At 45.0% G+C, this 26277-nt stretch overlaps 1 protein-coding gene and 1 gene segment (V, D, J or C); both read left to right on the top strand.

The window, feature by feature from the left end:
• Positions 1 to 12070: 12070 nt before the first annotated feature.
• LOC115387933 (piggyBac transposable element-derived protein 3-like) lies at positions 12071 to 19358 on the top strand. The gene is made up of 3 exons (XM_030090841.1): positions 12071 to 12076; positions 17434 to 18377; positions 18485 to 19358. Exons 1-3 carry the CDS (start codon positions 12071 to 12073, stop codon positions 19356 to 19358), a joined length of 1824 nt encoding a protein of 607 aa, XP_029946701.1.
• Positions 19359 to 21825: 2467 nt separating this feature from the next.
• The window catches only part of LOC115389296 (Ig kappa chain V-III region MOPC 63-like), a 55346-nt gene continuing 50894 nt past the window's right edge, over positions 21826 to 26277 (top strand). The window contains 2 exon segments of the V gene segment in view: positions 21826 to 21877; positions 21985 to 22281. Coding sequence covers positions 21826 to 21877; positions 21985 to 22281 — 349 coding nt within the window.

Raw genomic sequence — 26277 nt, 5'->3', positions numbered from 1 at the left:
TCTCCTTTCCCCTCCTGAAGCTGCTCTTTTTAAAGGGATACTTCAACATTTTGGCAAATTGGCCCATTTAGCGTAATTCCTTAGTCATTTCGAACAGCATACTTACTTTTTTTGTGAGGGCGAGCTATTGTTTATTCAGAGGTGAGTCGGGGAAGGTTTTCGGGACGGACACAATGGAAGTGGATGGTATATTTGTTCCCCCTCGTCAAACTCATCAAATACAAAATCCAACAACCCCAGAACACTTTGGGGGACACGTTAGAATCCGCACATTCACTACGCTGTGGAACACCAACAAATAATATTGTAGCGTTACGACACTGAAGCAAATACTGGGAACTACTTTTTCTTTTGAAATCACTACGCCCAGACGCCATGTTTAGGAAGTAGTTCCGTCTTAGCAATCTTCGTATAAACAACTCAATCTGGTAAATTTGCATTAATATTTCACAGTGTAATCGGCAGAGTTGGGTATGTAACGACAAGTAACGAGCGTTACAAGTAGTTAAATTACTTTTGATGGGAACGAGTAGTGTAACGGCGCTACTCCTTCTAGATTGGTAGTTAAACTAGCGTTACAAATGAAACGCTAAGATCGTTACTTTTACAATGACTGCAAATAGAGCAACCAAAATATTATTATTTAAGCGGAGGTTTTTTTTTTTTTTTTTTTACCACCAGTAGTTGGAACGGTGGCCATACGAGCAGCTACTCGCTATCTCTTCTGGGTCAGGGCTGATGGAACCGTCAAAGTAAAATTGGTTACCTGATATAAATTTGTGCCCCACTGACAACACTGCACTCCCTCCTACTGTAAATGCCCCCTTTAAATGAATACTCCGAAGATTAGGGACCCACGCCCTTTCCCTGTCATTGACAAAGTTAGACAAGCTCATAAATCCCTGTGTCTCTGGTTCCCAGCTGTTAGCATCGTAGTAGCTTAGCTCGAAGCTTAGCTAGAAGTCAATCAGAGCCGAACTACGCAAATGGACAAAATACTCCTTCCAGTGGTCCAGGGGATGGCGTATTAGCACGTGAAGTAAATCCGAATGGTTATAAAACATTTTAAAAGACGTGTTTTCTTTTCAATCCGTTAAAAAAACGTTTTGATACACACAGATCTGCGCATGCGCAGTGCTCCGCGGAGAATATAAGGGAGCACAGCTCCACGGAGCACTATGCAGTAACGAGTAGTGTAACTTCGTTACTATTTCCATGGAGTAATCAAGTAGTGTAAGGCACTACTTTTTTCAAAAGTAACTAGTAACGGGTAACTCTTTACTTTTTTGAGTAACGGACCCCAACTCTGGTAATCGGAAATACAAAAAGCGGCAACGCTGATTGCCGAGGGCCTGAGTGGGGGGGGGGGGGTCTCCTCAGTGGAAAATGCGAATCAGCTGCGTGCTGGTCAGAGTAGAGTGGGCGTGTTGTCTACGCGGGGGTGGGGTGGAGTTCAACTTTTGTGACGTACTGAGGTTTGAAGAGTTTCAAACGAGCTGTTTTCTTCCCGAAGGGAGGGGCTACTGTAAAGAGCAGCAGACTGAAAAAGATTAGTCAGACATGCGTGGATGAAGGCAAATAACATTTTGGGGGTGGTTTTAAAGGAAAATCAACTTTGTGGCATGCTAAAAACCTTAAAAAAGTGGATTTTGCATGATATAGGTCCTTTAAATGCATGTTTTTACACATGACATTTCAACCAGAGTCGGTCTTCTTCAGACATAAACACACAAAAAGATATTTCAGATGAATAAAGTGCACAATTCGGTCTCACAGAAAATAGAGTTTCTTCTCTCCAAAGGATAAAGACAGAATCAAACGAAGGCATCCTTTGGCTTAGTTTCTGAATGTTTCCGATCGTGTTGTCGAAAAATTCTGTATTTGTTCTTTTTTCTCAGATATCAGGTGCATATAGCATATTTTTGATGACTCTTAATAAGTTTTCATTGTGTTTTCATCGTCTGAGCTGCTGGAAGATCGTAGCCTGGTCACAGCCATCCTGAATATTTTGTGCTCTCCTATTGGACCAGCAGGTTACACATGACTCAAACCGCAGTACGCACGACAAGAATATAACTACGCCAGTAAAGTAAATAGTACTGATGTCAAACACTGATTTTAAATTAAACTGCAGGATTACAAACGGAGAACTTTTAACATCTTGCTCCGAATCAATGCATCTTTTTAAATGATTAAAAAAATTGCAGTGTCCCATACGTCGGAACCCGATTAAACCATACGGCTTTCACCTTATGGCCTATAAAAGGCTGCAAAGCCAGATGCCATTGGGTGATCCGGGTGTCGTCACCATCCATGCGGTCAAGCCATTGACATAGAGCACAGCCAGAGCAGAGGGGGAGTGGACATCCCAGGAAGCAGTACTCCAAGAGAAAACGGCCCCCACCCCTCTGCTCAGTTCGTCAGCCTGCAGGACAGAGAGAAAGAGAGAGAGAGAGGTTTAGCAGCAGGATATTTCAGGGGGACGGCCACCGAGGTGACCTCTCCAACACAGGGACCCCCTGGAAGGCAGGCGAGGCTTGACCCCAGTGTGGATATCAGGAGGCAGGCCAGCGGAGGGGCCTCGACGCCACTGGGCCTCCACGGCGAAGGTGTGAACGTCGCCATCATCAACCCCGACGGGGCAGCTGTGCGGTGAACCATCGCCACCATCAATGCTCAGGTCCCCCGTGAGCAGATGTGCGGCAGGCTGCTGCTGACAGGATCCTTATGGACCACCTTGCCACGGCTGTGTGGCTCATGTTCGCTGTGAAGTCCCCAGTCTGCTGCTCCCTCCTCACATGGAGCTGAGACCGGCCGGGTCCCCACGCTCGTGGCAGCCAGGACATCCTCCAACGGCTCCCCACTCCATTCTGCCACGCTTTCCCATGTGGAACCCGGACCTACGGAGTCACCACCGGTGCAGTGCTCGTGGGCACTGGAACACTCCCGCTGGACCCCGGTTTGCCGCGCCCATCCAGCCTGGAGCTGGGACTGGCGGAATCACCACTGTGTCACCAATGGGACACAAAGTGCTTTACAGGATTTAAAACAAATATCAGGATATAATAAATAAAAACACAGCCACACATTCACCACAATCACACACACACACACACACACACACACACACACACACACACACACACACACACACACACACATTCCCACTTTCATGGCTTACTTTTGGGAGACATGTCACTGACTGTCACGGAAAACACCACCAATAGCATTGATATTAGCTTTGTTGTCTTTGGAATCCTCATCTTTGTTTGTAAAGGAGGTTAAAAAGTCTTTTTTTATTGACAGACCTTTGATTGAAATCATTTTCTGAATGAAATTAATACTGTGAAAATACCGAAAGCTTATATTCAGAGGTGCACATATTTTTTGTCTTGTTCTCAGGGGAGAACCTTGGGTTGTTACTTGGTCCTCACATGTTTAAATACATTTCTTTTCCCATGCCTACCTACAGGAAGAACAAAACAGAGGGATGCGTGGAAAATGTTACATGGCCTGCTTTAATTTCAACTGAAAATGAAGAGAAGCAGTGCAACATAATGTCTGAAAACTTGTAACTTTCACAAAATATAATGGTGTTTGAAGCAACACTAAGGAACTTTCAGTTTTCGTTGATTTTGGCGGCGCCAGTGGACAAAAGCGGTAGTGTTTTGCCTGAATGAATACTACAGTTCCCATGAGGACTATCGTGTGGCATCGTAAAATGCTGCTCCTGGTGGCATGCTGTCAGACTGAACTCGCCTACATTTGTTTCCAGTGGCTGTGTGAAGGACGGATAACGACGAGGTAATGAATCTAATGGTGGCTAAACAATGGTTACCTCGCATGCGCCAACTGCGGTGGCAGCAAGTCCGAGCAGCGCTAGTGTTTTTGTGTTTTGGTGGTTGTTTTGTTTTGAAATGTGCTGGTACAAGGACTCGAGGGATGCGCTCCTTAAGTTGAGGTGCACATCGAGGGGAATTAGGCATCCGATTCCGTGTTTGATCAAAAAGCCCTTCCGTGGATGCCGAGCCGTCGCTAGGCTAAAAGCTAAAAGGTGGAGGTACAAGCCCTTTGTGCCATCTATTATAATGGGTAATGTAAACTCTATGCCCAACAAGCACGACGAGCTGGAAGCCCTGACGAAGTGTGATAGTGTTTACCGGGAAGCTTCGTTATATCTGCTCACGGAGACCTGGATGAATGAGACCCTGCCGGACTCCGCTGTTAGCATCCCAGGCTTCACACTCGTCCGAGCAGACAGAGCGGCGGAATCCTGCGGGAAAGCGAGGGGTGGTGGACTTGCCGCGCTGTTCAACAACAAGTGATGCCATCCCAGTCACATCACGGTGAACAATCAGATCTGTACCTGTGATGTAGAGCTCCTGGCAGTAGGATTGAGATCATATTATCTCCCGAGGGAATTCCACCTGGTAGTCGCCATTATTGTTTACATCGTGCCGCGTGCGGACGCGACGTCAGCGTGTGACGTCATCCAGGAGGTGGTGTTCAGGATCCAGTCCTCACATCCAGAGGCGCTCATCATTATTTCAGGGGACTTCAACCATGTTGATGTGAGCCCTCATTTAGGTGGCTTCACTCAATATGTGCAGTGTCCAACCAGACACACCAACACTCTGGACCTGTGTTATGTGAATGTGAAATCTTCTTACTCTGTCGCGTCTTTGCCTCCCCTTGGAAAGTCTGACCACCATCTCATACACCTCAGACCATCATATAAACCATCTGTGATGAGACTGCCAACAGTCAGGAGATCTTTTAGGCAGTGGACCCCTGAGACAACAGGCAGGCTGAGGGACTGCTTTGAATCCACAGATTGGAATCTGCCTGTGGGTTCAGACATGGACAATGACATCGAGGAGAGTGTGGTCTGTGTCACAGATTACATAAATTTTGGCAGGGATGTGGTAGTGCCTCTGAAAACTGTGCGCTGCTTCCCAAACAACAAGCCATGGATTAAAAGTGACACAAAACATCTGTTGAACTGTCAGAAGGAGGCTTTTAAGTCTGGTGATCGACAGAAAATGAGGACTGCTCAACATGACCTGAGGAGGGCTATGAGACAGGCCAGGAGGGAGTACAAATCAGGGCTCGAGAGGAAGCTGCAGGATAAGAGCTCCCAAGAGGTCTGGAAGGGCATGAAAACCTTTACTGGTTTCAAGGAGAAGGGATGTGTAGGTCCTGGTGATGTGGACATGGCGGATGAGTTTAACCGTTTTTACAACCGGTTTGACTCTGCACAAACGCACACACACACTAACGGATGAGCATCCGGCGGCCACTCCACCTCTGCTGCTGTGTCCTGCTCTTCTTCTCCACCTGGCTCCTCTTTTCCACCCAGCGGCTGCTCCACCTCTGCTGCTGTGACCTGCTCCTCCTCCCCACCCAGCAGCTGTTCCATCTCTGCTGCTGTGACCTGCTCCTCTCCTCCACCCAGCAGCTGTTCCATCTCTGCGGCTGTGACCTGCTCCTCTCCTCCAGCCAGCGGCTGCTCCACCTCTGCTGACGCGCCGGCCTTCACTGTGGAGGAGGTGCGTGTGGAGCTGAGGAGGCTCCATGGGCGGAAAGCTGCGGGTCCTGATGGGATATCACCACGGCTGCTGAGGGAGTGTGTGTCAGGGTTGGCTGTGCCTCTCCAAACCATCTTCGTCTTCGTCTTCAAACTAGATGTGTCCTTGCTTTGTGGAAGACCTCATGCCTTGTCCCAATGCCCAAGGTGGCAAGGCCTGCAGGGATGAAGGACTACAGACCAGTGCCCTAACATCCGTGGTAATGAAGACTTTTGAGAGGCTGCTGCTCTGGCTGCTCAAACCTCAAGTGGAGCTGGACCCCCTTCAGTTCGCCTATCAGGACGGCATGGGAGTGGATGATGCGGTCTTGTTTATGGTCCATCGGGCGCTCTCCTTTCTGGGGGGCTGGAGGCTATGTGAGGTTGATGTTTTTCGACTTCACAAGTGCCTTTGATACCATCCAGCTTCAGCTACTGAAGGGGAAGCTTGTGAGGATGGGAGTGGATCCTCTCTTTGTTTGTTGGGTCCACAACTAACTATCTGACTCTGAGGTCGCAATATGTCCGGCTCGGTGGCGGGGGGGTATCTGGGACCCTGATGAGCTACTATCTCCCTTTCTCTTCACACTCTACACTGCTGACTTTGCTGACAGATCTGCTGCGTGTCATGTGCAGAAGTATTCAGATGACACTGCAATTGTCGCATGTGTGAAGGGTCGGGATGAAAAAGAGTACAGGGAGCTCGTCGCGGGATTCACCACCTGGAGCAGGGACAATGGTCTTATTCTGAACACCTCTAAGATGAAGGAGTTGATCATTGACTTTGGCAGGAAGCCCTCTCATGATCCTGTCATCATCAACTTAGAGAGCATTGAGGTTGTTCACACCTACAAATAATTGGGTGTGCACCTTGACCACAAACTGGACTGGTCAGAGCAGCTCGGGCCCTGTATAAGAAAGGACAGAGCAGGCTGTTCTTCCTGAGGAGACTTAAATCCTTTGACGTGTGTGGTGACATGCTGTACATTTTCTATCAGTCTGTTGTTGCATGTCCTGTTTTTTTTTTGGGGGTTTTCTGTTCGGGTGGCAGCATGACAAAAAGATAGCAATCGGCTGGACAGACTGATACGGAAGTGTGCATTTGTGATGGGGAGGAAGGTGGACTCTGTTGGAGCAGTCTTGGAGAGGAGGATGAGGGCTCTAATGCAGGGTATCTTCAGGAATCCCAAACACCCACTGCACGACACAGTCGCAGCTCAAAAGAGTGACCGGAGTAACAGGCTCCTGTCATTGTGCTGCAGAACTGAGCGCTTTAGGAGGTCGTTCATCCCCTCAGCAATCAGGCTGTATAACAGATGTGCCTGAGCCGAACTGATTACACTATGAGCACTTTTATTGTACTGTTGTTATTTATTTATTTGCATGCGAATGATTTGTGTGTGCTACTGGACACCTGAATTTCTCCCTTGGGAGATTAATAAAGTTTTTATCTATCTATCTATCTATCTATCTATCTATCTATCTATCTATCTATGTTATATCATGATGTGACGCATGCCGTAAAGCAGTCCGCACATTTGAGTTTTTTAGTGTGCAGGGTTCCGACCACCCTTCTCACAGCTGCTTAGTCCAAGTGAAAGCAATACTGACGCCCTCAGGCCGTGACAGAGGGTCATTCAACTAGTTGTAAGTCGATGTATCATCACAAAAGATATTAAAGCTAGGGTTGGCGATTTGAATGAGATACATTTTTTTAAATACTGGTTAAAATGATCTTAATGACCCGATGGGAAACAATTCACAGCGTGTTCTTAAAGTAGTTTGGAAAATATCCGCTATCTACAGCAGGAATAAAACGGGAAAAACAGCAACCAATCGTCTTGACGGGACACCTTTTTTTAAACCAATCAAATCCCTTCGCCGTTCGACCTGCCCCCTGCGCGTACATGTCAATGGCGTGCACTGACTCTGATTCAGTGCGCGCGTAGAAGGACGGAGCGTCGTTGCAGAATGGCGGAGAAGAATGTTTGGGGCTTTACTTACCGGTGAGTGCGCCATACTTGGCATAGTGCAAATAAAGAAAAACGAAGAAACGAAGCGCTGAGGACAGGTTACGCCAGGAACGCACTGGACGCGGAAGTGCTGCGCGCACCGCGCGCACGGAACGTCTCTGCGTCTCCGCTCCCAACGGAGCTCCTCCAATGGGGTGGGAGCTGGGCGGAGCCTTGGGGAGATGCTACATTCGTGCTACATGCTAGTTTTCCAAGATCGCCAACCCTAGCTTTAAAATGTTTTATTAAGGTTGAAAAGTTCCTTAGTGTCGCTTTAAAGCTCTGAAAAATAAAAGTGCTCCTACAGTATCTGCTTTTTGTCACTTAAACCAGCGGTTTTCAAAGTGTGAGGCGTATCTCCCCTGGGGGGCGCCAGAGGGCTTCAGGGGAGGCGCAGCGAGCTTTTTGTCCCTGTGCGGCTGCCATACCCCAGCACGGGAGTGTAGAATAAACAGAGCAGTCTGAAGTATTCTGCGAGTCATTTTACTCACAACAGCAGAATATTACACCTGAAAAGAAAGCTCTGACTGAGCACCGTTCCCCCCGGTCCGACGGTACGGGTGAGCACTGGCCTATCCGACACACACATGCACACCTTGTTATCCCCAAATCTGGTTACAAGAATGAGTGTTACAATGTTTCATCAGCAGCCTACGCATTTTTAAAATTTAGTAGTGCATGCGCACCAGAGCACAGCTTATGTGCACCCCTGATTATATTCATTTTTTCCATTTTGATTCCATTTTGATTCCATTTCCATTCAAATATGTTTTTTGACTCTTTCAGAGTCATTGTAGTCAAAACAATGTTAAATCGTTCTAACTAAACCTTTGTAAGGATTCAGATTTTTTTCTCATGTTTTATCTTCATGATGCAGGAAAAGTGACTTATTCACGTTCTGTCAGCCTGATCTCCACATTTGGATTAAATGGAAGAACATTTTTGACCATTTAGCTCAATGATACGGGTACCTTTATCCAAAAATGCTTTGTAAAAAGAACAATCACTTGGAACACATGCTGGTGTGTACACTGTGTGAGCGCCAGATTGTGTGTTTAGTGAAGTGTATCAGTGAGCAGCAGTCAGTTCAGTTTCCGTTCAGTCTGACTGAGGGAGGTTTTTGTACGACGGTTTTTCACTGTGTGAACACAACTTGACTGTTGATCTCATGATAACTCTGACAGTAATAAACTGCAGAATCTTCAACTTGAACTCCACTGATGGTCAGAAAGAAATCAGATTTTGCTCCACCACCTGTGAAACGACCTGGAGTATCTGATGCTGGAGTGTTGGTGTCGTAAATAAGGAGTTTAGGAGGTTGTCCGTCTTTCTGTTGGTACCAGTGTAAATAGTTGCTGTAGACATTCTGACTGGTCCTACATATGATGGTGACGGTTTGTCCCACAGTAGAGCTGACTGCTGCAGACTGAGTCACTGTGACCTGGCCTCTGGACTCTGAGGAGACACAGACAGAAAGAGAAAGCAGCCTCATGGTTTTGTGGGCTTCATTTCAGAGGGACGGATGTTCATAGAGGAGAGGAGTTGGATTCTCTGGACTTTACCTGTGAAGCAGCAGCAGAGGAGAGTCCAGATGAGGACGCAGATCACACTCATGTTTGTGATGAGGAGGATTTCTCTGTCTTCTGTTGTCCTGAAGGACAGCTGTCAGTCATCCAGTCTTCAACTGTCAGGACTATAAACTCTCCCAGAGCACTGGAGCATGGTGCTGCTGATGCAAAGTGGCTCTCTATGGAAATGCTCTGACTGACTCCAACACGAACTTGGATCATTTTCATCAATGATTGTCACAGATTATCATCAATGAAACCTCTGCTTTCATCATGTTTACTTGCATTAAAGAAGACAATGTTTTGCTTGTCAGATGTTTTAATTGAAACAAGAACCATTCTACTATGCACAACTATTATTTCATTGGGCTTTTAGAGAAATTGTGACGAAGGATTGATGGACCCTTGGGTTCATTATTATTTTTATTTAATAATAAATAATATTATTCCAAATTGTGTAATATCTACGTAGGTCCACAGCACATATTGGAGACACGTCACGAGAAACGCCGAGAGAGTGTTACAATGCTACATTTGATCATCTCAGTCTTTCCTGTGGACATATCTTCACGTCATGTGACTGCCGTCTCTTGCTCTGCTTCAATGAAAAACAAGGTGGACATCCCTTCTATGTTTGGTGGAAAATGTTGTATTTTAACACAGATTGTGCACTGTAACAAATTGCTACAAGAAAATTGCCAACTTTGGACAGTAACGTACTATTTTTCATGTAAACATTACTTTACAGTAGAAAATGCGTTCTGGGCAATTTCAATTGTTACCTTTTTCCCTATGGATCACTCATCACACTGTGGAAGCAAACTTTAATGGGAATATTCAAGAGAGTAGTTCTCTCTTTCATTAGAATACTTTGAAAATCATTACATGTGTTTGTATTGTTGCTCTAAAATTCCTGTAGGAATACAGAACTAATTTTCCAAAATAGAAAATAAATTTTAAAAATTTTCTTTAATTTCACATATACAAAGTACAAATTGTCAGTCAAAGAACTGTTGTGTTGTGTTGAATTTGAATCAGCAAGTAAAAGTATTTTTGTAGAGTATGTTTGTTTCACAGTCAGAGAGTGGTGTCTCTCTCCAGTCAGAGGTTTTTGTACAGCGGCTCAATGAGTTTGTATCACTGTGGTACACGTTCGGTGGAGGAACCAGACTGGATGTTGGAAGTAAGTTGATTCTGCTATAAATACTGACAGATAAATATTTCAAATTCATACGTTAAAAATTGTTATGAATAATTTGATATGAGGAAGATAATTTTTTTCTTCATGATTATTATTAATGTGATCAAGTTTTGATCTCCATTGATTTCATGTGGTATAGCACAGCTTTGCCTCACTTTAATTTTTTATCAGCAATATAAGTTTTTAGTTTGAAAATTACACTGAATTAAAAGGTCATCAGGATTAGTTTACAAATAAAGAAAAGAACTGTGACTCTTTAACTGTGCAAAGCTGTGCTATACCACATGAAATCAATGGAGATCAAAACTTGATCACAATAATAATAATCGCCATCGCCGTTCGTGCTTCACTCCCTGCTATTGCCGTCGACGTCTTGCGCTTTTAATGTGTTAATTGACATTAACACCACACACTGCGGCCTCCAAAACATTACCACCGACTTTACGAGGGTGTACCGAAAAGTTCCCGGATTTTGATTGTAACTTTTTATTTCTGACATTTCAAAATAAAACATCACTGTCACCTTCAAAATAATCTCCATCCGCATTAATGCAGCGCTACAGCTGTCTCCCACTTCACGAATGTGTCGTGACACCCGTGCGTAATTGTGCCATTCTGGGCCGGCTGCGATTTTTCTGTCACCTCCTCCACATCTGCAAACCGCCGTCCCTTCAGCTCCTTCTTTAACTTGGGGAACAAGAAAAAGTCACTCGAGGCTACATCTGGCGAATAAGGCGGATGGGAGAGGAGATTCAGCTCATTCTTCACCAGAAACTGCGTGATGCGCAGCGCCGTGTCCGCTGGCGCTCTGTGGTGGTGGATCAACCGGCTCCACTCCGCCACTACGCTCTGCTTCCTCCTCACATCCTCACGGAGCGTCTGAGGACTTCCATGTAGTAGTCCTGATTTACAGTCTGACCTGGAGGGACAAACTCGCTGTGGACGATACCCTGGACAGCCAAGAAGCAGCTCAGCATTGTTTTCACGGCTGAGCGGACCTGACGCGCCGACATCTGGCCCTTTTTAAACCACCCGAACCTCTCATGGACCTGATTCTTCCCCAGAGCATCATCCTTGTAGGCTTGCTGCAACACGGTGAGTGTTTTTGCTGCTGTTTTTTCCCAGCAAAAAGCAGAATTTAATGTTTGCGCTGCTCTGGCTTCCCAGTCAACGTCGCCATTTTGGAAAAAATCGAAGACGCGGCTGCACTCTGTTGCTATAAATAGCGCCTGACAGGCGTCAGTGTAACTCTGGAAGCTCAGCTTTTTCACAGATGCGCACGAAGCTTACCTGCAACACATCTGACGGCCAGAAGTCGAAACTCGTTATTATTAGTATTTTATGACCAGAGTCCGGAAACTTTCCGGTACCCCCTCGTATTTGCTGTCAGTCAATCATGCACAAAAATCACATGAATTTATGGAGTCATAATCTATCAGGTCTGTCTGTGAGCTCCCATAGGTGGCGCTGTAGCACTTATCACAGTCATTCATATATCAATGTAAACAGCATCATGCCCTATATAAGCGATCAAAAAGTCAAATCAGTCGGACCAAGTATGTGAGTGTAGGGAATTTTTATGTATATTTCGTTAGGGTCTTTGCGCCCCTGATGGAAATGAATTGGAACTGGTCAAAGACATTATAGACATTTTTGATCAGTGTCCTCTGCCAGAATTTAGTACAGAGTTTGAAGTGTGTATGTCAAAGTGAGGAGATTGAGGATGGGGGTAAGAGGAGAAGGGGGGTGCAGTTCAGGCAGCCCAGAGTGGACTGGTGTGGCAGGAAAACAAGGCATTTTTGAGGGCTTGTTATGGGGAGACTGAGTGACGGATCAAAAAAAGCTGGCTGATTATTGAAAGTCAATGTGTCGAGATACAGCATGCTGAGTTCGGACTCATTTGGTCCAAACACCTAGGAGTTCAGTTCATTTGAATAATTGGAAGCCAAACGACATTTCCACATAGACAATGAATGGGTTTCAGAGAAGCCTCTGGAGTCAAAACCATGGAAGCTATAGGAAAGAGATTATTGACTTTTCTGATCAGGAGGCCACAAAGGAATTTTCTGTCAAATATGAAAAAGATTGGTAAAAGTATTTTTTTTTAATTGCATTGTAATCTTTGCACACTCCCATAGGTGGTGCTGTAGCATCTATCACAGTCATTCATACATCATTCCCATCCCATCCCAGTGGATGGACTGAGCGCCTAGCATGGCAGGCGCCTCCACCGCTGTGTGAATGTGAGTGTGAATGGGTGAATGTGATATTGCAGTGCAAAGCGCTTTGGGCTCTGTCAATACAGTGTAAAAAGTGTAGTCCATTTACCATTTACCATCAATATAATCAGCATCATGTTGTGTATAATTGATCAAAATTTCAAGACAGTCGGACAAAGTATGTGCTTGTAAGAAACTTTTATGTATTTTTTTGGGGGGTCTTTGCACCCCTGCTGGCCAATGGTTATAAATGCATCAAAATGGTAATATAATTTTTTGCTTGTCTTCAGGCATAGAATGTTACTGCACAGTTTGGTTACTGTGGAAGAATGTTAATATTTTAGGTCTATGGTAGGGGGCGCTATAGCGTTGAGTTGTATTAAACTTTATGATGCATTACATGAGGACCATTATGGCACATAACTGACTGTAATATGAGTGTTCTAGGACAATGTCTGAGCTCGTGAGGGGCTGTCGAAATAACAGGAAATTAAGGCGTTTTTAAACGGCGTGCTGTGAGGAGACCGAGCGACGTATCAAAAAAAGCTGGCTGATTATTGAAAGTCAATGTGTCCAGATGCAGTGTGCCAAGTTTGGGCTCATTTGGAAGAAAGGAAGTAAGAGTTCAGTTCATTTGAAAAATGAAAAGCGAAATGGTGGCGAATTTTGTATCCAAGATGGCCGCCTTCCTGTTGGTCCCACAGATTTTAGCCAAGAGAGTTTTCTGTTTGTCCCCTCATGCTCTGTCACTGGCGTGAATTTCGTGTTCCTACGTCAAAATATGCCCACTCTGTGGGCCATAGGGGTCTGATTGTAGGTGGCGCTGTTGAGCCAGTGTTGATCTGTCACTGTGGAGGTATAAATTTTAGGAAATTTTTTGCCGGGCCGGTCGCGTCAATACCAAAAAACCCACATTCATCTATGTTCAGGGGATCAAAAATGCATTCTCGTGGGACAAAGAAAAGTAATAATAATAATGATAATAATTAAAGCCATCGCCGTTAGTGCTTCACTCCCTGCTATTGCCGTCGACGTCTCGCGCTCGCTAAATCGGCATTAACACCAAACACTGCGGCCTCCAGTCTTTGCACCCCGATGGAAATGAATTGGAATTGGTCAAACATATAGACATTTTTGATCAGTGTCCTCTGCCGAAATTTTTGCCGGAAAAGCTGGAGCACTGGGGGGTGTACCGGCCTGGGGCGGGTGACCGCCCGTGTGGGCCGGCTCTTCTAGGTATGGTCATGGCCCTCTCCCTGGGTGAGGGGGGTCGGCTCTTGGGCTCTTGGGCCCTGGGCTCTCGGCTCTGCCCTCCCCTGGCTTCCTGGGGCCCGGGCTGCGGGGCCGCCAGGGCTCCCGGCCGAGGCGTTCCTCTGCCCTCTTCTGGACCAGAGCGTGGGTGTCTGCCTGGGGGAGGGGATTGGATCTGTGGGAGGGGATGGCCGCCGGCTATCTGGGCCCTGAGGGCCTCTCTGGCCTGCTTCTGGCCTTTGTAGGGGTCAGAGGTCATATATGCATTAACACTATCACTATCACGATAACATTTGCATGATCACGCTGATCTTTAATCACTCTTCACATTCTACTTGTGGAATTAGTTAAATTGTTTTCCTGTGGTGGGTTAGACTAATAGTGATCTGTTGTAGGGAAGGGGGGGAAAAAACACAAAACAAAAAAAAAAGCAAGGTGCCCTTTGTCATACCCTTGTAGTAGTAGTAGCTGATTTTGTAGTGTTTATTTTACAAAAAAAAAAATCATAATAATAATAATCTGTTCGGGTTATGTCAGTCCTGGTGTTAGCTACCGATTTTTTTGTTAGTCTCTCTGTTAATTATAAGTGCTATGGTTATGTGTTGTTCTTTGTCACATGTGATATATCGTATTGGGAATGCAGTGGCGGACCGTGCATTTCACATTAAGACCTTCAGAACAGATCCGCCTGAACCAATCCACCTCTCAGTAACTATCTTGTCTACAAATAAAATCTTATTATGCAGATATGCATATAAAGAGTTGTTGCACAGCAGATAGATACTTGTGCAGCCAGAATAAATGCCTTTGCTGAAGTGCACAAGTCTCCTACTACATCTGTGCACATACAATGAGCATCAACAACTTAATAAAACAGCAATATTATTTAGGAAAAGAGGAACATTTTACTCACCAAAATCCCGATTATTTGAAAACAAAATACATCCTCCTTTCCTTCCTCAAAAAGAGTTCAACTGCTCTGTCATATAGATTATCTGTGCGTTTCAGTTCGATAAAGCCAGGGCTGAAAGTCAACCTTGCCCTGTGGTATTTCTGGCGTGGGTTTTATTTCTCTTCAGGTCTTCTTCTTCTTCTTCTTTGGAATAATTGAGGTAGGCGACCAACAACTTAGGTGCATACCGCCCCCTACTGTATCTCTTGGTGAATGTAAATCGGTGGGCCTGGATCTGCTGTTGTTAGAAGCGAGAAGGCGCTGAGTCGCCAACTCGAAATCTGATTGGTTGAAGCAACTGTCTGATTGGTTGAAGCAACTGTCTGATTGGTTGAAGCAACTGTCTGATTGGTTGAAGCAACTGTCTGTTTGACGCTTCACTTTACTTCACTGCGCCATCAGGAACAGATAGCGAAGGCCTCAGGCAGATTTCTTTGACACTAGCAACAGATGATGCCTTAAATCTGATTGGTTAAATGATTTAACATGAAAAAAACATGTCTGGAAGCAGCGCAACCATGGGAAAACTATGAAAGGAACTGGAACATACCGTTTGGAATCATTTATTAATTATTTATGGACAAAATATAATTTACATCAGTCTGTAATTCAGATAATTCTTAGGCCAGCAGAGAAGGCTTTGCAGGCCCTGATGGCCCACCACTGTGGGAATGTATATATATATATATATATATATATATATATATATATATATATATATATATATATATATATATATACGAGGGGGTACCCAAAAGTTCCCGGAATTTGGTCATAAAATACTAATAATAATGAGTTTCGACTTCTGGCCGTCAGATGTGCTGCAGGTAAGCTTTATGCATATCTGTGAAAAAGCTGAGCTCCCAGAGTGACACTGACGCCTGTCAGGCGCTATTTATAGTATAACAGAGTGCAGCAGCGGTCTGCGCTTTTTCCAAAATGGCAACATTAACTGGAAAGCCAGAGCAGCGCGCAAACATTAAATTCTGCTTTTTGCTGGTAAAAAACAGCAGCAGAAACACTCAGCTTTCTGCAGCAAGCCTACAAGCATGATGCTCTGGGGAAGAATCAGGTCCATGAGTGGTTCGGGCGGTTTGAGAAGGGCCAGATGTCGGCGCGTCAGGTCCGCTCAGCCGTGTAAACGATGCTGAGCCGCTTTTTCACTGCGGTATCGTCCACATTGAGTTTGTCCCTCCAGGTCAAACTGTAAATCAGGACTACTACATGGAAGTCCACAGACGCTCCGTGAGGATGTGAGGAGGAAGCAGAGCGTAGTGGCGGAGTGGAGCCCAGTTGATCCACCACCACAGTGTGCCAGCGGACATGGCGCTGCGCGTCACGCAGTTTCTGGCGAAGAATGAGATGAATCTCCTCCCCCATCCGCCTTATTCGCCAGATGTAGCCTCGAGTGACTTTTTCTTGTTCCCCAGGTTGAAGAAGCAGCTGAAGGGACAGCGGTTTGCAGATGTGGAGGAGGTGACAGAAAAATCGCAGCCGGCCCAGAATGACACAATTACGCACGGGTGTCACGACACATTCGTGAAGTGGGAGACATGGCTGTAGCGCTGCATTAATGCGGATGGAGATTATTTTGAAGGTGACAGTGGTGTTTTATTTTGAAATGTCAGAAATAAAAAGTTACAATCACATTACGGGAACTTTTGGATACCCCCTCGTATATATATATATATATATATATATATATATATATATATATATATATATATATATATATATATACATATATATATATATACACATATATATATATATACATTCCCACTCCTGTGTAATAGCATCTCCACTGCTGAGTCTTGCAAGAAGTTTTCCCTTATTGAGAATGATAGTCATAACCTGTCTTGTGAGTTCAGAGGATGGAGCTTCTTTGTCACAAATGAAACACATTTGGCCTTTAACTTTATCGGGCAAGGAACCATATATGGTAACTTCCACAGGCTTTAAAAATGGCACCCCCTCATCTCTCAAAGGAGGGGCAGAATCATGTGACTTCATCCTGCCAATCAGGGAAGATCAGGCTACATCACAGCACAGTCACGTGGCCTCTGACCAATCACGAGTGAGCCGGTGCATTTTCAAATTCTCCATTTCTCCAGAAGTCCAAATATGCCATCTTGTGGTCACTGCTGAATCCCAAACCACGGTTCTAGCATCAAAATTAGAAATGGTAAGTGAATGAAACTCACTCAGCATGTTATTGAGTAGTTAAGCTGAATGTTAACATAGGTGTCATTTGTGTTGGATTTCTAGAATGTAATGAAATTTTCATGTGAAAAAATGAGACCCCATATTTGATCATATGCCCTGCTCACATAAAACTAGGGCAAGTGCTGGCAAGTCTATTTATAGACATACGCCCAATAACATATTGCAAACCATGCTAATGTATTTTTTCACTAATAATGAATTATAATTTAAGAAAACAGTACTCAATAGTGCAATGGGTGTTTCCACACAATTGTATAAGCTTATACAGTGTTCGAGTGAAAAATGTAAACTTTTCATAGAGATTTTGAAGCCAATAATAGTTAAATATCTATGATTTAGGACTAGTTCATGAAGTTCAGACATTTTTATTACACTTTTATGACATGTTTTGGTGGGTTTTTTCTTAATTTTTTTAAAAAAATGTAAATTATTTTGCAGCACCTGTCTGCTCAGTACTTCTATGGGAAGAGGAGGCTTTCTGTGCCACAGACTGTTGTAGTGCCAGCCCACCCAGCTATCAGTGAGGATGAGGAATCTGACAGCGGAGACAATGACATTGAAGACCCTGACTTCATACCACCCAGCCACGACCTGGACACCTCAGACCTGAGTGACAGTGGTCCCTCTGGTAAGCGGAGGTGCGTGCGGCCTACGGTGGAGGTGCTTGAGGATGAGGACGATGAAGACGATCTTCATGACCACAACAGCAACAGGCATGAAGACGACGACCAGCCAGCACCACAGGCCAAGAGGCCCACACAAGAGAAAAAGTCCACAGCCAGACTGACCACCTGGAAGATGGTTGACCTAAATAACCCACCTCTGCCTGAGTACCAGCACTCTCCCCCTGACTTCGTTGGGACTCCATTTGAGTACTTCAGCAGATACTTCAGCCCCGAAGTTATCAAGCACATAACGTACCAGACCAACTTATATGCAACCCAGAAAGATGTTAACACCACTTTCACCACCACTGAAGATGAGATGCTGAATTTTCTGGCTATCCTGATCTACATGGGAATTGCTGAGCTGCCTTCAATCGATGACTACTGGGCAATGGACACCAGGGTCCCTCAAGTTGCAAATCTCATGTCATCTAAGAGATTCAGGCTGATGAGGAGGCTTGTCCACTTCAACGACAACACTCAGATCCCTGGCACTGTTGACAGATTCTTCAAGATCCGGCCACTGTTCAGCTTCCTGAATACTGTCTTCAGGAAGGAGCCACAAACCCCCAAGCAGTCTGTGGATGAAGTCATGGTTGCCTACAAAGGCAAGACAGCTGGAAACCTAAGGCAGTACATCAAGAATAAGCCAGACAAATGGGGATTCAAACTGTTTGCCAGAGCTTCTGAGGATGGCTTCATTCATGACATGGTGCTGTATCAATGTATCAGGGAAAGACGACATTGGAAGCTCATGGTGTTCCTCTCATGCCTATACAAAAAACCTTGGGTGCCACCAGTCAGATAGTCTCTGTCCTGGTTAGTACTATATCCCTCTCTACCACCACGGCCATCTTTGCAGACAACTTCTTTACCAGCCTGGAGTTGGTGCGGTACCTCAAGGACAAGAACTGCAGGTACACAGGGACAGCCAGGGACAACAGAATAGGGAAACCCCCACTCAAGTCCATCAAGGAGATGGAGAAGAAGGCTGTTCCTCGGGGTACCTACAGCTACGTCACCAGTGATGATGGGATACTGGCCCTCAGATGGAAGGACAACAAGACTGTCACTCTGCTGTCCACAGATATTGGAGTGGAGCCCATGTCCTCAGTCCACCGTTACTGCAGTGAGACCAAGCAGAAGGAGGAAGTGAGCTGCCCCGCTGTCATCAAAAGCTACAATTCCAGCATGGGAGGAATTGACAAGAGTGACATGCTGGTTCATCTCTACCGCAGCCCCATGAAATCGAAGAGGTGGTACATGCGGCTGTTTGCATATGCAATTGATGTCAGCCTCACAAATGCCTGGGTGATCTACAAGCGAGACTGCAAGGCTCTTGGTGTGGATGGCCTGTCACTGAAGAACTTTAGGATCCAGGTTTTCAGGTCTGCCAGCACCCGGAGGCCAGTCATGTCTCGCCCACGAAGGAGCTCAGCATTTCAAGCAAGCCTAAGCACCTCTGTCGATGTTCCTAAACCTGTGAAGGGACACCGCAGCCACACCCCGGATCATCTTGTTCGGTTTGACCTGTCCCTCTTCCATGCTCCTCTCCACACCACCCGCCAGACCTGCAAGCACTGCAGCAAGAAGGGACACATCTTGAGGTCAAACATCCTCTGCAGGGTCTGCAAGGTCCACCTGTGCCTCAATGCTGACCGCAACTGCTTCATCAAGTACCATGAAGCAGTTGCCTAGGTGACTGGACCATAATTGACTTTGACAGGTGATCAGAGTCGTCTTGTTTGAAAGCAGGTTTCTGTATGACTGCATTCTTCTGTTGCTGAGTTTGATGTTTACAAGTTGTGAGATAAGTGGAAACTTTGGAAAGTGCACTTTTTTGTATTTCTGAAAATGTTTACATAAGTAGTTTGAAATTGCTCTCACTATTTTTTGGTTTTGCAGTAACTTACTGCCGTTCTTTTTGCACTGTATCGTGTGTATGATATTTTGACACAAATGTCAGAAGTTCTGTAAAACATATGTCTGCCTGATGATTTGGAAATAAATGCTCTTCATCTTTCCAAGTGTATTTTTTACAATAATTTATTCACATATTATTTGAAATATTTTTTACCCCAGGCTGGCGAGGAACCGTATATGGTAACTTCTTTGACTTTGATTTGCAGCCTGAATCTGAAACTTTTTTAAAAAGTCAAAAAAAGAAAAAATGTCCTCTTATGTCCCCCAATAACACTCTAGAGTTGAAATTTTAAATTTCCAAGTATTTCAATGAGTGCCCAATAAAGGGTTAAGGCTAGTTCTACACAGCTTGGTCTGGCATTCCACTGGCTGAGCACTCTCTGTTCTTCTTTTTGTGGCTCTCTCCAGTTTAGTGTTGTTGAACATAACGCGACAAATTTGGTGATACTGCGCCTTGTTCCTCCTTAGAGTTTCTTCAATGCCACCACCATCATCAAGTCTGGCTGGATCCAGAGTAATAGGCATATCATTCATTGCGTGAAAGAGGGGAATATATGTCGCAATCATAGTGTAGCCATCATGTTGTTGTGGTTGTTGTGCACGTGGTGACTTGAGCTCTTCACCATTGTTCTTTTGGGAAAGACAACACTTGCTCCAGTCAGTCTGGAATTTAGATCATCCTGGATCTGTATTTGCCATCTTGATGAATGGTAATCAAGGTATCACAGTACAATAATTATCTGTATTCAGTGAATCAAGGCCGAGTCGTTATCCTTGTACCAAATTGCACAATACACAATCATGCACAATAAGGTATGGGGTACGATTAGGGAAGAAAAATATATGACCTACATCTAGCCCGATCATTCATTCAGTATTATTTAAGTCCTGTGCGATCTGTACACCATCCGGGTAAGTCCATGAACAAGTCATGTTAGCCCCCTTACCCTTGGCTCAGCTCTCCTGTGCTGGCACACCCTGTCAATTCAGGCACGGCTGACTGACTAAATATCTATGTTAAACGACATGTAATCAACACTAGTTAACTGATGCAGGGCTTGTTAGACAGCAATTGGGACACATTATTTAGCTACACCAAACAAATTATTCAGCTGATACTGAACCCCATGCTGAGTTTCACAGCAGTGGTGCCACCAGTGTGCCCTGGCTGTGCTTTGGCATCTGCTCTGTTAACGAACCGAAGGGTCCATCATTTGTTTGTCACAATTTCTCCAAAAGCCCAGTGAAATAATAGTTGTGCATAGTAGAATGGTTTTTGTTTCAGTTAAACCATCTGACAAGCAAGACAGTGACTACGTTTACATGCGCTCAATATTCAGGTTAAGGTCAATATTCCGGTTTCTGAATCATTTGGAATAACCCGTTTACATGCTTAAACAGACAGAGTTACTCCTGTTTACATGATCAGGGATATCCCCTTTCAAACCGCGGAGCACAGATGACGCCATGACTGCATTTGCACTTTATGCCACTAGGTGTGCTGTTTGCATGTTCAACCTTATTTTACACAGACACCACAGAGGAAGAAGGGCGCCGCAGGCTCTCTCTGCATGTTGTTAGAAAAAAAGTAAGCCAGCGAGACGTGGTAATATGTTTAATAATGCGATGCACCATTTTTTTCAGTAAAAGAGAAGAACTGAATGATCGTTTTGGCACATTTTATTTACTTAGTAGCAGTTAAACTGTGTCACAAGTAGTTCCTGGACTCAAATGACCGAGATTCCTTGCGGGTAGAACATGCGCAGAGCAGTATTCCATGTCCCTTTCGACCGGGATATTCCGATACGCGTTTATATGACCAGAAATTCAGGTTAGAAAAGGAGTAACCCAGGGGTAATATTCAGGTTTTTAAAAACCAGAATATGAGCATATTCAGGTTTTTGCACGTGTTTACATGGCTGTGCGCAACCGGGTTATTGCTAATATTCTGGTTAAGAAAGGGTTATTGACTGCATGTAAACGCACCCATTGTCTTCTTTAATGCAAGTAAACATGATGAAAGCAGAGGTTTTGTTGATGATAATCTGTGACACTCATTGATGAAACTGATCCACGTCCCTGCTGGAGTCAGTCAGAGCATTTCCATAGAGAGCCACTTTGCATCAGCAGCACCATGCTCCAGTGCTCTGGGAGAGTTTATAGTCCTGACAGTTGAAGACTGGATGACTGACAGCTGTCCTTCAGGACAACAGAAGACAGAGAAATCCTCCTCATCACAAACATGAGTGTGATCTGCGTCCTCATCTGGACTCTCCTCTGCTGCTGCTTCACAGGTAAAGTCCAGAGAATCCAACTCCTCTCCTCTATGAACATCCGTCCCTCTGAAATGAAGCCCACAAAACCATGAGGCTGCTTTCTCTTTCTGTCTGTGTCTCCTCAGAGTCCAGAGGCCAGTTCACAGTGACTCAGTCTGCAGCAGTCAGCTCTGCTGTGGGACAAACCGTCACCATCATATGTAGGACCAGTCAGAACCCCAGCTATTTACACTGGTACCAACAGAAAGATGGACAACCTCTTAAACTCCTTATTTACTACACCAACACTCTAGCATCAGATACTCCAGGTCGTTTTTCAGGCAGTGGAGCAAAGTCTGACTTCTCTCTGACCATCAGTGGAGTTCAAGTTGAAGATTCTGCAGTTTATTACTGTCAGAGTTATCATTCTATCAACAGTCAAGATGTGTTCACACAGTGAAAAACCGTCGTACAAAAACCTCCCTCAGTCAGACTGAACAGAAATTGAACTGACTGCTGCTCACTGATACACTTCACTGAACACACAATCTGGCGCCCACACTGTGTACATACTGGCATGTGTTCCAAGTGATTGTTCTTTCTTCAAAGCATTTTTGGATAAAGGCACCCATATCATTGAGCTGCATGGTAGTGAGCAGGATTACTATTGCAACAACACATCATCAGTAGGGTAAATCTAACCTGTCTCACGACGGTCTAACCCCAGCTCACGTTCCCTATTAGTGGGTGAACAATCCAACGCTTGGTGAATTCTGCTTCACAATGATAGGAAGAGCCGACATCAAAGGATCAAAAAGCGACGTCGCTATGAACGCTTGGCCGCCAAAAGCCAGTTATCCCTGTGGTAACTTTTCTGACACCTCCTGCTTAAAACCCAAAAAGTCAGAAGGATCGTGAGGCCCCACTTTCACGGTCTGTGTCTGTTGTCAGATTTAATCTTAATCTGAAATCATCCTGTTTGGTCCCTCAAATCCCACCACTCCCAAACACAATGCCTTTGTCCTCCCTGACACAAACATCAAACTATCGGTCAGAAACTTCACTGTCATCTTTGACTTAAACTTGTTTCTGCATCTTTACAATAAATCAGATGTCTTGGACTTAGACTATGACTTAGACTATGACTTCCTTTATTTGTCATTTCGCAATACATAGCAATGCACTGTCCATCCATCCATCAATTTTCCACCGCTTATCCAGGACCGGGTCACGGTTGCAGCAGTCTAAGGAGAGATGCCCAGACTTCCTTGTCCCCAGACACTTCCTCCAGCTCTTCCGGGAGGATCCCAAGGCCTTCCCTGGCAAGCCGAGAGACTTAGGGCTCTAACTTCGTAGACTCCGCCGAGTCCGCCCGCTGTCAGCGGAGCGTAAAGTGTGCCGGCGGATAAAGTCAACGGGGCGTGTCCAGAAAATTGTCCTAATTTCGTGAACCAGGCGCAGTCACGCCTCCATCCCGCCCACCGGCGCAGGTGGCGCAAGAGGGAGGAGAGAAAGTGGGTTTAACCCAGCTGAGCATAATTTGACCAATCAAATGAACACCTCTCCTTTTTTTCAAATGCACTGCAGCGAAGGACACTGCTATATTAACATGATGAAATACATTTTATTTCCTGGCCTCAATACTAAACCATAGTGGAGCAACAATGTATATGACTGTATTTTGAAATAAATAATCTCTTGAAGAGCTTGGGGAGCCAGACAAATGAAATAGAAATGCAGACACCCTGCATTTAGAGGCTACATAAAGACTTTGTAGGGAAAGGGAAAATCTGTTTTTATTTGTGTGCATCATAACTCTTAAAGATACATTTGGGAAAGCACAAAGAATTACAGGTGTCTGTGCTCCTATCACTCAGCTGCACAGCGCAGCTGGGTGAGTTTAGGACTGCTGGTTCAGCTGTCATCCAGATCAGTGTCCTCTGAAATGATTCCCTATAATTCCTATCACACACATGGCATTCCGGCCATCCCAGAGGAAGGATAATCAATTATGAGAGAATGGTGGCGACACCTGCTATCTGCTCCGTCCTCCGCTCTGCTTCACGTGTTGCCAGCATTCTTACACCCCCTCCAAAGGCCGCTATGGTCAGCCAGACCGTCATACATATGCAGTGTTTTTGCGCAGGAGCACACCAACAGGTTGCTTTTCTGTAATCTAATGCATTAGAAATTAAGATAAAGAAACAAAATATTAAGTCAAGACGATCAGCAAAACTTTTAATGCCTCATATCTGCTCTATTAATGCCTCAAATCAGGTTTTAAAATTTATTGAACTTTTAACAGTGCGCATTTGCGCAGCGTACCTCTCACTCACACTCCGAGCACTCGTTTCCCTGATACACAAGCACACATATGCCAACACACACAAAACAGTTGTATTATTAACCGTCAATAATAATCAAGAACATATTAAAGTTAGTAAAATAAGTCTCCCTGGCTGCGCACCAGGACGGACACCCCCCCACACGGTCCTGTCCTCACCCTGCTCATTTGATTCTGGGACTGCAGCCTCGACAGGACAAAGGTATTTATTCAGAAAATATGTTCGTTCTAAAATTAATTTTTGGAAACGAAAAATACATGGTTTGCTGTACTTTGATGGAGGATATAATATTTTACCCGAATCTGTATTTGGCACCTCTGGAGACGCTGGGCCAGTGCCCCTGCTGTCAATATCGTTTTCACTGTTGTGTTGAGATTTATTACATTAGTTTATTTTTATTTTTTTTACTCCATTTTATGTTATTATTATTTAGTTGTAAACTGACAGTAGCCTACAGTAATTCTCTGTACCTGGAGGTGACGCATGAGCGCTTCATGCGCCACTGCAGGTTCTACGCTGGACTGTACAGCAGCTGGAGGTCGATCCGGCATTTTTGGGGCAGGATTACATTTGTTTCGCTGTTTGGCCCGCGGCTGTTCTGACTCTGATTCAGAACTTTCCTCCTCTTCACTCCAGTCAAGCTCGCTGATGTCCGACACGTCTCTGCCATCCGATTCCCCCTCACTTACCCCCTGTATATTTGCTAAAGCTTCTTCCACTTTATATCTCTTATTTATGCCTGTTTTTATTGTCTTTCTTTTAGGATTTGGTTGATATTTTTGGCCGTCTGTCTGATTGTCTGCTGTCAGAGCTAGCCCCTGTTCAGATGCGCGCATATGAACCAAAACAAATCAATAGCAGAAAAAAAAAAAAAAACAGCCCCGTGAAGTGCGTCTTTTTTATCAGCGGTCTGTGAGACGCTGTTGGCCTCTGGAGGTATAAATGCTTTGTAATATTATGTGTGTCATTGTTAGGACCTTATTTGCTTCAGAAAAAATACAAGACAAATATTTAGGAAAATTCAAAGAATTAGAGGACAGGGGAATTATTCTAACAGATTTATTTGAATTCTAAAAACCCAAACGGTCTGTCAGACCGTCTTGGATGTTCTGGTGTTAAAGAAGATAATAAAAACAATCATGTGCTTCTTGAGCGATTTTGTGTGTCTTTCATGACACTGAAGCTGAAACCCTGCCTCTGAGGTTTTCTTAGACCAATTATCATCAGATCATCAGCTCCCCAGCCTGCTCACACCTTCTGCACTAAACTCTCACTGCGCCCAGCTGATTGTCGACCCCTCCCCCTGGTGCGCGGCCACGCCCATCTCGGCGCAAGTGCAGCAGACCGGTCAGAAACCCTCTTCTGCACCTGTCGAAACTAGGAAAGCACTGCCTCCGCCGGTGATCAACGCCAAGTTGCGCCGTTAAATTAGAGCCTATAGTCTCTCCAGCGTGTCCGAGGTCATCCCCGGGGCTGTCCCGGAACACCTCCCCATGGAGGCGTCCAGGAGGCATCCTAAAGAGGTGCCTGAGCCACCTCTGCTGGCTCCTCTCAACATGGAGGAGTAGCGGCTCTACTCCGAGCTCCTCCCTGGTGACTGAGCTCCTCATCCTATCCCTAAGGGAGCATCCAGCCACCCTACGGAGGAAGCTCATTTCAGCCGCTTGTATCCAGGATCTTGTCCTTTCGGTCATGACCCAAACCTCATGACCATAGATGAGTGTGGGAACATAGATTGACCGGTAAATCGAGAGCTTTGCCTTTCGGCTCAGCTCCGTCATCACCATGATTGACCGATACAATGACTGCGTCACTGCAGATGCTGCACCAATCCGTCTGACAAGCCAGAGCTCCTAAACTCAGCCTTGGAGAAAGTGGGTCTGAATGGAGGAATCCAGGAGCGATAACAAACTCCAATTTGATGCATTCATCTTCATCTCCACCAGTCCTGCAATAACCCCAATGTTTTAATTCATCTCAATTATTAACCATCACGAAAGAATGGGGGAAAAAAAAAAAACCCAAAAAAAACCTTTCCGCTGACTCCGTGCCTTCAGAGACAGAGTGGACGTATAATGAAACTTTTCCTAATCA

This window comes from Salarias fasciatus, chromosome 5, assembly GCF_902148845.1.
Source record: "Salarias fasciatus chromosome 5, fSalaFa1.1, whole genome shotgun sequence".
NCBI lineage: Eukaryota > Metazoa > Chordata > Actinopteri > Blenniiformes > Blenniidae > Salarias > Salarias fasciatus.
This window is presented reverse-complemented; position numbering and strand designations above follow the sequence as displayed.

Excerpts from the sequence above, each read along its gene's own strand:
- LOC115387933 (XM_030090841.1), top strand. Across the intron at positions 18,378-18,484 it reads TTCATTCATGACATGGTGCT|TACTATATCCCTCTCTACCA; the intron begins GTATCAATGTAT and ends TGTCCTGGTTAG.